The sequence below is a fragment of the Schistocerca cancellata genome, chromosome 3 (assembly GCF_023864275.1).
Source record: "Schistocerca cancellata isolate TAMUIC-IGC-003103 chromosome 3, iqSchCanc2.1, whole genome shotgun sequence".
In the NCBI taxonomy this organism is placed as follows: domain Eukaryota; kingdom Metazoa; phylum Arthropoda; class Insecta; order Orthoptera; family Acrididae; genus Schistocerca; species Schistocerca cancellata.
In genome coordinates, this window is record NC_064628.1 from 601,804,839 (window position 1) to 601,817,680 (window position 12,842).

The window sequence follows — 12,842 nt, forward strand, 5'->3', positions numbered from 1 at the left end:
ATTCAGTTTAATTGTCAAGTATGTGAAGTGTTACTTTGATTATGGGGAACTGTGGACACGTCAACTGATGTCGATAGTGCCTATCACTACTTTACCCAGTCTTTCAATATGTTTATCTGTCATGTCTTTTGGCCTTTCTTAATGCAAGTTGGTTTAGTATTTTTGTACTGGTGACTTCATATTCAGCTCAACTTATATTTTTGATCTTTTGATACCACTTAGTTTGATCTCTCTCTCTCTCTCTCTCTCTCTCTCTCTCTCTCTCTCTCTCTCTCTCTCTCTCTCTCTCTCTCTCTCCCCCCCCCCCCCCCCCCTTTGGAATTAGTGTTTTTTTCCTTATTCATGCAATCATTCTATTTTACAATAGTTCAATGTTAATGTGATTGTTGAGGTTATGTTAGGTTTTAGTCTGTCCCTGCCCAAAACCGCAACCTTCCAGAAGTAATCCTATTACATTCAAAACTTACTATTAAAAATTTGTAGAATTATTTTAGCTTAACAACTGGCTTTTATTGGTTTTCTCTAAAGCCATTTTACTGTCCATCATTCCCTTCTTTTTCATATGAAATAGGCACCAATACATATAATCAAAACATTTGAAGTAGTTAGTGTTCCTATGTCAGTGTGTTGTCAGTGGAAACATTTAAGATCACCAGTATGTAGAAAAGATTTCAAAGGCTTGTTATGCTCTTTGGATGTTAAGCCAAGTTGCAAACGGACAACAGTCATTCAGGCATATTATGCATACTTCCATTCATTTCTCAGGTATGGTCTTATCTTCTGCAGAAACTTAGCCACCACCATTAAATTTTTTAGGGTGCAGAAAAGAGCAGTCTGAGCTATCTGCAACCTAAAGAAACTGGAAACATGTAGACCACATCTCATACAGCTGCAAATAATGAGGCTGCCAAGCCTTTACATATATGAGTGTATCCTTTTTGGAAATGATTATCTTTTCAACTGTACAGGACATCTTCAGCAAAATAAACATATCCACAGCCACAACACAAGAAACATTAGTAATACCCATATGTCTCAGTGTAAAACGTTAGTGTATGAGGAAAGTTGTTCACAGATGACTGTTAACTTAGTCAAAGGCTTACTGAGTGAGTTAAAGCTGCAGCAACATAAATTTATAGGCCTATTTAAATATAACATTCAGTCATTTCTGATGAATCAGTATTTTTATCAGCAAAATAATTTTTATTTTAATTATAAAAAGCAGCATGTGAACTGAATATGTAATTATGGCCAAATTTAAATAGGCCCTAGTGTACTTTTTGATACCTGTAATTTATGATTGTTATTTATGAACTAAATATCTATCAATCTCTATATTTCTATCTTCTTCCTCAAATTTGACTTATCCTATATTCAATACAGTAAGTATGTGATGTATCAAATGGACCAAACAAATGAAATTAAATCCGTTTGTGTTACACAAATGCTATGTCTTCAGTGTTGCATTTTTCGACTCTGCCATTGGTCAAAGCTGACGGGTGGTACCGAATGCGTTGGTTTACCAGAATAAAATTTGATAACTTGGGAAACTTTCCAGGACTGAAGACACAATTTGTCAACAGTCGTGTTTCTGTCCCAGGTCTTTAAACCTTTCATTGCCTGGAATACACAATTTAGAATAATATGGCTATTGATGAACTCAAGTTAAAGGGTGATTCTGAAACGACTTATACCATTGTCATTTGTATGTAAGCCCAGTTAACACAATAACTGTATGAATTAAAGCACTAAAGATGTAGGCTGTTTGTCATGGGGCATATTTTCACAAATTTCGCAGCTATGGATGGGTTATCTGTTTGTTAACATTTTAATTACCATACTGCCAGTCAGACTTTTGCGTGGAAGCATGGATCACCCAAAAGTCCTATGACAGAGACTATAATCATTTACAGAATGTAACAGGTTACTTACACCGTAACATATGGCCAATTACATCCAACGAGATGAGATTGGGTCATTCCATATCAAGTGAACTAGTGTTCAATAACTCCTACAGGCTCCTCATAGAATGTAGTTTACATGTATCAACACTTGATGGTTGCTGGAAAGCTACTAAAGTAACTAATTTAGGACACTAAGCTGCCCATCTACCGAAATTTTCTTTAAGTGTAACTGATGTTATGTATGACGTTAAAGGTTAACTGTGAGCTGTGTCTATGCTATTATAAACACTTACAGTCGGTCTTTCATTAGGGTCGTGGAAATAGATCTTGATTACTATTTCAAACTCTCCCCAACCAGTTTCTGTAACTTCATAGGGTGGTTTGAGAACAACTCTATTTGGCTCCGCGTAGCTATCGTGGAGTTTAAAATGCACTTTTTTTACGTAAGTTGACATATCCTCGTTATTATACGGTTTGACGTAAACTGTCCACTGATGTGTATGGCCATCTTCTTCTCGCTTTTTGCCAAAATAGCGCGCGATATTGCCGTATATAACTGGTTTTACGATAGTTACTCCCTGTCGAAAGAAAATTTAAATATAATAGGATGAAAACACTATTTAAACGTACTCTTCATTGCACACAAACTTTACTACCTTCACCCTGCCACTGGAATCCGTGTTCAATTCAGAAGGGCCTGCCATTCCCACTTCGGTTGTCATTCATGCTACAGTTAACGCAACCTAAAATCACGTCAAATGTCACAGCAATACTCAACCCGGAAAAAAAACACTTGTATTTTAATGTAAACAACATTTAAAATGTAGTACGGGCAAAGGTTGTATTTGACGAGCATAAACACTGTGTAGTCAAAGATCATTTGATCACTTTAACAGATGCACCCTAAAATGTTTTCAGCAATTATAAGTCAATGTTTCTCATGAAAGTCCTTACAATCACGCCACTTTATTTCAAATTACGTTATAATGTGAAGTCCATGATTTAACTTTATGTTGACTATGAAGTGTGAAATACAACAAATTATGCAGACTAAATAAACATGGCCGTCCATGAGACGGCACGTGGTAGTTTGCGAGGGAATTAGTTCAAATTTAATTTGAAGTGTAGTTTGGGAACGGTGACCTGCTGAAGCATGTCTTAGTGTATAGTAATTAGATAATGGATTTATTTATGACGCTACTTGTCATTGTACTCGGATTTGCAGTTGTAGGTACCGGCATCTTTTTATACATTAAAGTACGGTAAGTTGAAACTTTCCATCAGAAATGATTGCCAGTTTCCGTCGAGTAGAAATGTAGAGATACTGATTAAGACCCACATTGTACTTACGCTAGTATGAGCATTATTGCAGTTACAATGTATATGTGTCTGATTGTAGACCCAGATTTCCATCATTGGTCAACTGTTGGTTTTGTAATACAAATACGAAAATACCATACGAGAAACGAAATGAATGGACGTGCCCATTTTGCGAACAATACAACGGCTTTTCTTCTGTGAGTGCTATTTCACCTTAACTCTATTTCATACAGTTGTTGATACTCTCATGTTTCTGTATTCATATTTATTAATTCTGTTGCCTCACATTTAGGACGGAGACTACAACAAACCTATTCCTGCACAACATGATTTCCATATGAACCGTCTAGTTCCGGCCACAAACGCACACAACTATAAGAAATTGGTGGCCAGTAAATTTTGTCGAAGTTGCACAATAAACCAACAGTTAAAGATACAGCAGTTGGCGTCATTTGTTCCTATAGATGAAGATAACTTTGATGAAGAGATCGAACAGTACAGGTAATCAAAATATACAAGTTGTTAAGTGTTCCTAGTGTCCCATAAGTTAAATAGTATTTACATGTGTGGGATTTTATTGTATTAATAGTTTTCAGTGCTGAAAAACATGTAGTTGCGTGACAGTGCTGTCTATTGTATATGAGAAAGACTTCACAGTCAACCAATAAAAACTTGTCATAAACTTTAGTAGTAGCCTATGGAAAGTTGGTTAATACTTAAGTGTGTTTGGATTCAGGAATATAGACAAACTCTAGAATATGTCCATGGAGGGTCTTGCATGAGGTACCAACCCATGATCAGCTGCACACATCTAGTAAATTATTTAGGTAGGCTGACAAATCGCAACTTGTTTGTGTTGGTGAATATTGAACCCAGTGATACCACTCGTCTCCTTTGCCTTGTCATCAGCATTGTGGTCAGAAACCCAATTTTGATGAATTTTGTACAGTGTGTACCTACGAAACCTGTATGTACAGTGTGCAACTTTCAGCTCTATCTGTAACTTGTAGGTACCACAGCTGAGTTCACAAGGGCCACTTTATTTGAAAACTGGAAGTTAGCTACTTGCTCCATAGATGAAATTCGCGATGAACCTTGATGTGGAGTGTGCCATCAGAAAAAACTAGAATAACTATTTGACTTTTTGCTGGCTATTTACATTTTTGCCTTAAAGTTACTGTCACAACTGATAAATTCTCTTGTGCTGTAGGAGGAGTTGTTGAGGAAAAACATTCAGTGTGCATTCAAAAATATTTCTACTATCTGTCGGACACTTTGCATTCGTTATCAAAGACTTCTGTAGTTGCATATGTCAGTTCTGTCTGTGTCACTGTTACATTTACATTTATTAAAGGACAATGGAGATCGTTTTTTGTTTTAGTGTTATAGTTGTGAATATCTGTTACTGTCAAACTAGGTTGCACGGTTGACGACAAATTTCATAAATGAATAACTGTAGCTTTCTTTGAGTCTGTGGTTTAATGTTCACAGTTGCTTAAAGAGATACCTGTACATGTACATGTGTGAACCCCACATATAATTATAATTAATTTCATTTGTGCAATGAATAATTTTGTCTAATTGATGGGTTACCTCAGAATAGGCCTGTTACCCCATAGGACATCAATGAATGAAAATAAAAAGTATATTAATTTACTGAGATCCGTATCTCCAAACTTGACAGTTATTCTTGTTGCAAAAGTAGTTGAACCTAAATGTTTTAGTAGGCCTAATATACAGTTTTTCATCAAGCAACACGTCTAAGGATGTACAGTTTTCTTACCCTCTATTATTTCTTGTTGGTGTACTAGGTTAATATGTGGTGGAATATTTTTTCTAGACCATTTAACTGTATGAACAGCACATTTTTGATAAATCACCCCACCTCCCCGCGACTTTAAAGCCTGTCCATTTGTGCAAAACTGTTCAGCAACTTCCACAAAAGCATTGCTTATTATTTTCAAACAGTGTAAAGTCCCAGTTGCAATATCAACAACATTACAAAAAGGACAGGTTGCTACTTACTGTGAGTATGGCACAGTGAGTTGCAGACAGGCACAATGAAAAAGACTTGTCTTGTGTGTGTGTGTGTGTGTGTGTGTGTGTGTGTGTGTGTGTGTGTGTGTGTCCTTTCTGAAGAAAGCTTTGGCTGAAAACTCAAATGCTTAACTGTCTTTTTCATTGTGGCTGCCTTCAACTCGGAGGCATCTTTATGGTGAGTAGCAATCTATCCTTTCTATAATATTGTTCAATTACCATTTCATATGTTGAACCTTCTTTGCCTGGATTTATAGTAATGCTTGTATCATCTAATTCTGTCTCATGATTAAAATAATGGGAGATCATTAAAAAAAGCAAGGACGACACTGAGCCAGTGACCAAACACTGTGTGACTCCCATTTTAATTTATCCTCATGCAGTTGATGTGGCATTCTTTTATACAATGTTAGGGTAAATTTATGGTTTCAGTTTCTTAAATAAGACATAAACTAGACATTTGCTGAACTGTGTATTCCATAAAAGCTTTACTTTTCTAGTAGAATATTTTGAGTGACACAACCAGCTGCTTTTAATAAGTCACAGAAGATCCCAGTTGACGATATTTATCATTTAAGGATTGTACTGTGTGTCGCCCCCTCCTCCATGGAATATTTTGGTTGTAGTGGCATTGATCTGCAATGTAGCCTAATGCCTAGGTTAGGTTGGAAGATAATTTGATATGACTACGAAATAAAGGTCAAACATTGTATACATTAGTGCCACATTTAACATTCTTTTTGTTATAAAAACTAAGACTGCGAGGTAAATTTAGAAAACGCATATTGGATAATGGAAAAATCAGATTATTTTGATGCCGAAACAGTCCAGGACTGTAGAATGACTTCTCTGCATTGTTGAGTCACAGCAGTGTAGCTAGGCCATGGGAACAGGCGGTTGGTAGCTTAGTCAGACACCATCAAAAGAAAAAAACATTTTATTAGTCCTCATTTGATTACACTGCCAGCGTCTCGATGAAGGTGGTGCCTGCACCCTTTTGACCACATAGTGAGATCAGTGAGTGGCAGTGGTGAGTTGACAGCTACTTTGCAGTGAAGATAGTGCGCAGCACTGCGGTCTCTTGTAGCTTATGCAGCATCTTGCGACCCTGTAAGCTGGGACTTGGCCACACACTGTAAGGAGCCACAGGCACTGAAGACTATAAAGTTACTTAGTGTGGATTCAGCCTCTCGTGGTGGAACTCCTTCAGTGAGTGATAGCCTGTGGTTACTATATGCCTGCACTGCTGTGGAGTGGTGGGCAGCTGTATTGCCTGGGATCTGTTTGCTGCCCTCGAGGACAGAAATTGAGAACTGCTGGAGTGGGCCAGAGGCAGCCTACCAGCAGAATAGTACCAAGTCCAGTGAGGAGGACTTGGCAATACCTGCAGGTGCAGTGGTGGAAGGACTTAACAATGGATGTGTGATCTCCCATGACACTTGTTTGTCCGATTTGGCACTCTTGTCCCTGTAGGTGCTACTGGATTTCCGATGCCTGTGCTCAAGGTAATGATTATTTATACCCACTTGTGGTGCCATCACATTGTTGCGAGTGGTGCGGATTGCAACAAATCCGTGGCCTGGGAGTGTGAAAATGACTTGCATTCCTCTGCTAGAGTTCCATGTTACTGTTCTGTTGTGTTATTGCCATGTTTGGCCTAATCCATCATGCTGCACTCAACATGCCAGTACGTTAATGCTCATTGGTTGTATTACAGTACTGTGGCTGAACTGCTAGAGTCTGAGGTAATGCCCAAAAAAATTGTTGTGGCATTACAACATATATTCCACTGTATTGTGCACACACAGTTTCAGTGTGAGCCTGCAAGGGATGAATGGCTGTATATATGTGTCAGTATGATCTCTGATTTCTCTTATCCTGTCTTCACAATCCTTAAGCGAGGTTTAAGTTGATAGCAATAGAATGTTTCTGTACTCTGTTGCAGATGACAGTTCTTTAAACTTCCTCGGTGGTGTTTCACAAAACAAACATGTTTCTTATAGGGATTTTCATTTGAGTTCATGAAGCATTTCTGTAATGCACATGTTGATCAGAGCTACCAGTAACAGATCTAGCAGCATGCCTCTGAATTGCTTTAACGCCTTCCTTTAATCCAAGCTAGGAGGATTCCAAGCACTCTACCAGTACTCAAGAAGGGATTGCATAAATGTTCAGTACGCATTCTCGTTTATAGATGAGCTACACTTTCCTAGAATTCACCCGTAAAAGAAGGTAGCCATTTGCCTACCTTCCATACATGCTGATTCTATTTCATGTCACTTAGCAGCATTCGTGTGTAACAAAATTTTGAAACTGTTAACTTCAGGGCTGTTTTTATTTGGTAAGCAACAAATAGTTTCTTCAAAAGTGCTTAGTCCCCGCAGGGGATCCACAACTCTTTTGTGGATATGTGCGTAGCGAGCACGGGACCCCGATCTAATGTGGCCTTCCTTTCCGGGCTGCATACCTTCCCTTTCCGCATCCTTCCCCATCCCTATCTTCGCCCCTCCTCCCCTCACCTCTGGCTCTTTCCTTCCCTTTCTCCCCATCTGGGAGTATGGTTTGTGCCTACGTCCGGAGATGGACGCTCGTAAATGTACTGCATTCTTCGCCTTCCTTGCTTTTATGTCTTCTTCCTTCCTTTGTCCTTCTCTTTTCCTTACCTCTTCTCTTTCCCTTTTCTCCGCTGCGGCGTTTGAGACCTCTCTTCTTTCCTTTCCCTTTCTCTTTCTTCCTCCCTGTGCGTGTCTGAAGGCCGACTAACGCCTTTTGTGCGTAGCCGGTGACGGGGTAACGCGTAATTCCCCACCCCGGGTAGACAGGTAGGACATGTACGTACCCCCTGGTAACGGCCAGGCCCAGGGAGGGGTGATTACCCGAGCTGATACCTTCCGAAAGTGCCGATTGGTCCCTCCATCCGTTTGTCGGGAGGTGTGACCTGAGGTGTGAACAATCACCTAAGGCGGGAGTGCCCTCAGAGAGGGCCCCCACAAGGGAGGAGCGCGCCATCGGAGACGCCGGTAATCATGGGGGATTCTTCCGCAATGGTTTCCTCACCTTCCACTATGTCTGCTCACAAACGTAAGTATACTGAGTCTCAGCCACAGACGATTCTTCCATCGTTGCCACAGTTCCTTGTTGTTTCTCGGTCTGATGAAGGTCACGACTTCTCCACGGTCAACCCTTTCATTATTCAGAAAGGTGTCGACGCAATTGCAGGTCCTGTAAAGTCTTGTTCCAGATTACGGAATGGCACCCTGTTGTTAGAAACACACAGTGCCCTCCAGGCACAAAAATTGCTGCGTACTTTTCTGCTCCACACCTTCCCTGTCCGGGTGGAACCGCACCGTACCTTAACTTCCTCGCGTGGAGTCGTTTATACACGCTCCCTCGATGGATTGTCTGACGAAGAAATTCAGCACTATGTCTGACCAGGGCGTAACGGCAGTTCATAGAGTTATGAAACGGGTTGACACGAACATCATTTCAACCCGCACTGTCTTCTTGATATTTGACAAAGTTCAACTCCCATCGAAAATCAAAGCAGGCTATGAGATAATTTCCGTTCACCCTTACGTCCCAAACCCTACGCGTTGCTATCGATGTCAGCGGTTCAATCACACCAGCCAGTCCTGTTCCAATCCGGCCAAATGTGTTACGTGTGGCAAGGATGCCCATGAGGGTGCTTGTCCACCTCCATCCCCTCGCTGCATCAACTGTATGGGTGACCACCCTGCTTCCTCTCGAGATTGCCCCGTTTTTAAGGACGAAAAGCTCATCCAGGAAATAAAGAGTGAAGGAAAAGGTGTCTACCTTTGCTGCTCGAAAATTATTCGCCAGTCGACAGCCCACCATGCCCCAGACAGGAAAATACAGCACTGTCCTTGCTTCTCCTCGGCCAACAAAGGAGGCGGCCACGCAGACTTGCGACCTCACCTTTAGTACCACGGTCGTCAGATCGGCCAGCGCAAAGATCGCCCGTTCAACCTCACCACTTTCGCCTGCCCACTCTATGGCTCACCCTTCGTCGGGTTCTGCTAAATCTCGAGCCCAAAAGTCGAGCCCAAAAGTCAGACGCCAAGTCTTCGAAAAAAGAGCATACTCGTGAAGAGTTTTTACGTACCGCAACTTCACAACCATCGGTTCCTCCTTCATCTAAACATCATACTTCCAAGAAGGCTACAAAGAAACCCAGTTCCTCTCCTTCTCCGCCGAGGCGTGTCCCATCTACAGCACCACCTGGCTGAAATCGCCCTTGGCCGTCGTCTGTGTCGCCGAGGCGCACTGCTGGTGGCCGGTCAACCGGCCGATCGCTGGTGGCAGGGGCTGCTCCTGACCAACCTATGGATCAGGATCTTCTGCCTTCGGCTGAATGCCATTCCATGCTGTCGGTCGCAGGCTCTGAGCAGTCGTAGAGTTGACAGCACCCTTGGTCACATTCCTCCATTTTCTGTTCACCCTATGTCCATTATCCACTGGAATATCCGCGGCATTCGAGCCAATCGGGATGAATTGTCGGTCCTCTTACGATCCTACTCGCCGGTAATCTTCTGTCTTCAGGAAACAAAGCTGCGTCCCCATGACTGCTTTGTTCTCCCTCATTTTCAGTCCGTCCGATATGACCTCCCCTCTGTTGAAGGCACTCCAGCCCGAGGACTCATGATTCTTCTCCATGATACTCTCCATTATCACCCAATCCCCTTAAACAATTCCTTCCAAGCTGTCGCCGTCCGTCTTTCCCTTTCTGGATACACGTTCTCTCTTTGTACTGCATACATTCCATCATCCACACCAATGGCACGAGCTGATCTCCTTCATCTTCTTGGTCAGCTTCCACCCCCCTATTTGCTGGTTGGGGACTTCAATGCCCACCACCCGCTTTGGGGATCTCCACATCCTTGTCCACGTGGCTCTCTATTGCTAGACATCTTCCACCAAGCGGATCTAGTTTGCCTCAACACTGGGGTCCCCACATTTTTGTCTGCCTCCACGACAAATTTATCTCATTTGGACCTTACGGTCGGTACTGTTCCGCTAGCTCGGCGCTTAGAATGGTTCGCCCTTGATGATACACACTCGAGTGACCACTTTCCATGTGTCCTTAGACTGCAGCCTCCACTGCCATATATGCGCTTGCGACCCTGGAAATTTGCCCAAGCCGATTGGACACTTTTTTCGTCTCTAGCGACATTCGATGACCGTCGCTTTCCCAGTGTCGACGATGAGGTCACACATATTACCGACGTTATTCTTACAGCTGCAGAACGTTCAATACCACGCACCTCCGAATTGCCCCGGCGCCCCCCCAGTTCCTAGGTGGAACGAGGCATGCCGTGACTCAATACGTGAGCGGCGACGTGCTCTTCGTATTTTCCGTCACCATCCTACTTTGGCCAACTGTATCCGCTATAAGCAGCTCCGTGCGCGATGCCGTCGCGTCATCCGCGATAGCAAGAAGGCAAGCTGGAAATTCTTTATTAGCTCATTTAACACCTTCACTCCCTCCTCGGAAGTTTGGAGTCGGCTTCGACGGTTCTCAGGCGCGCCTAGTTTCTCCCCGGTCTCTGGGCTCACTGTCGCGCATGTTACCTTAGTGGACCCCGTCGCAATTTCTAACTCGTTGGGTCAGCACTTTGCTGAGATTTCGAGCTCTTCAAATTACCCGCCAACGTTTCTCCCGAAGAAACGTGCAGCGGAAGTGCGACATCTTGCTTTCTCCTGTCAAAATCACGAAAGCTACAATACTGCTTTCTCCATGCGGGAACTCCAACATGCCCTCTCTTCTTCTCGCTCCTCCGCCCCAGGACCGGATGGTATCCATGTCCAAATGTTGCTGCATTTATCAACCCATAGTCTGCGTTACCTCCTTCGCCTTCATAATCGAATTTGGACCGACAGTACGTTTCCCAGACGGTGGCGGGAAGCTGTTGTCGTTCCCGTTCCGAAACCTGGAAAGGACAAACATCTCCCCTCTAGCTATCGCCCCATTTCTCTCACGAGTAGTGTCTGTAAGGTTTTGGAGCGTATGGTGAATTACCGTTTAGCTTGGTGGCTGGAATCCCGCAGTCTTTTAACACCAGCCCAATGCGGATTTCAGAAGCATCGTTCTGCAGTTGACCAACTTGTTGCTCTCTCCACTTATATCATGAATAATTTTCTCCGGAAACGCCAAACGGTAGCAATATTTTTCGATCTGGAGAGAGCATACGATACCTGTTGGAGGACAGGCATCCTCCGCACACTGTTCTCTTGGGGCTTTCGAGGCCGGCTGCCCCTTTTTCTTCGCGAATTTATGGCAGAGCGCACTTTTAGGGTGCGGGTGAACACTACTCTCTCCCGTACTTTCTCCCAAGAAAACGGGGTACCCCAGGGATCCGTGCTGAGTGTTGTACTGTTTGCCATCGCCATAAATCCAATTATGGATTGTCTCCTTCCTGATGTCTCGGGCTCCCTCTTTGTGGATGATTTTGCGATCTACTACAGTTCTCAACGGACCAGCCTTCTTGAACGTCTTCAAGGATGTCTCAATCGCCTCCACTCGTGGAGCATCGAAACCGGCTTCCGTTTCTCACCCAGTAAGACCGTTTGTGTCAATTTTTGGCGACGTAAGGAGTTTCTTCCGCCCTCCTTACATCTAGGTCCTGTCAACCTTCCGTTTTCAGACGTCGCTAATTCTTGGGTCTTATGTTTGACAGAAAACTGTGCTGGTCCTCCCACGTTTCCTATCTTTCGGCTCGCTGTCTGCAATCGCTTAACACCCTCCATTTCCTGAATGGTACCTCCTGGGGAGCGGACCGAGTGGTCCTTCTCCGCCTCTATCGCGCCTTAGTGCGCTCGAAATTGGACTATGGAAGTGTAGTCTACTCCTCTGCTCGGCCGTCTATTCTTCGGCGTCTCGACTCTATCCACCACCGTGGATTACGTTTAGTGTCTGGAGCTTTTTACACTAGCCCTGTGGAAAGCCTTTATGCTGAGACTGCTGAACCTCCGCTGTCCAATCGGCGAGCAGTCCTCCTGAGTCGTTATGCTAGCCATCTGTCTTCCATGCCTGCTAATCCAGCCCATGACCTTTTTTTCGACGCCTCCTTTGATGTAGGGTATGCAGGCCGCTCCTCCTCCCTACTACCCCCGGGAGTCCGCTTCCGTCAACTGCTCCATTCTCTTTCCTTCCGCTTTCCTAAAACCTTCTTGACAACTTGGGGGTACAGCATCGCCTTGGCTCCGTCCCCGGATCTGCCTGCTCCGTGACCTTTGTCAATTTCCCAAGGATGGTACCCCTACACTTGTTTATCGTTGGGCATTTGCTGCTCTATGTGCACAAATGACGGACGCCACATTTATTTACGCCGACGGCTCGAAAACATCGTTAGGTGTAGGGAGTGGCTATATTGTTGGCGACACCCAAAATCGTTTTCGGCTTCCCGACCAGTGTTCGGTTTATACTGCGGAGCTTTACGCTGTTCTCCAGGCTGTCCACTACATCCGCCGCCATCAGCGGATACAGTACGTTATCTGCTCAGATTCTCTCAGCTCTCTCCTCAGTCTCCAAGCTCTTTACCCTGTGCACCCTCTGGTCCACCG

General features: G+C 43.6%; 2 protein-coding genes across 2 annotated transcripts in view; one reads left to right on the forward strand and one right to left on the reverse strand.

The window, feature by feature from the left end:
* The window catches only part of LOC126175498 (YEATS domain-containing protein 4), a 95,601-nt gene extending 92,839 nt beyond the window's left edge, over positions 1-2,762 (reverse strand). Inside the window, exons 1-2 of the mRNA XM_049922320.1 lie at positions 2,561-2,762; positions 2,198-2,482 (exon numbers count right to left, since the gene is read on the reverse strand). Of these exons, the coding sequence (XP_049778277.1) occupies positions 2,198-2,482; positions 2,561-2,626 (351 nt within the window). The 5' untranslated portion in view covers positions 2,627-2,762. The remainder of the gene's footprint in view (positions 1-2,197; positions 2,483-2,560) is intronic.
* Positions 2,763-2,837: 75 nt separating this feature from the next.
* Positions 2,838-12,842, forward strand: part of LOC126175497 (uncharacterized) — a 47,374-nt gene continuing 37,369 nt past the window's right edge. The window contains exons 1-3 of the mRNA XM_049922319.1: positions 2,838-3,166; positions 3,304-3,421; positions 3,517-3,725. Of these exons, the coding sequence (XP_049778276.1) occupies positions 3,084-3,166; positions 3,304-3,421; positions 3,517-3,725 (410 nt within the window). The 5' untranslated portion in view covers positions 2,838-3,083. The remainder of the gene's footprint in view (positions 3,167-3,303; positions 3,422-3,516; positions 3,726-12,842) is intronic.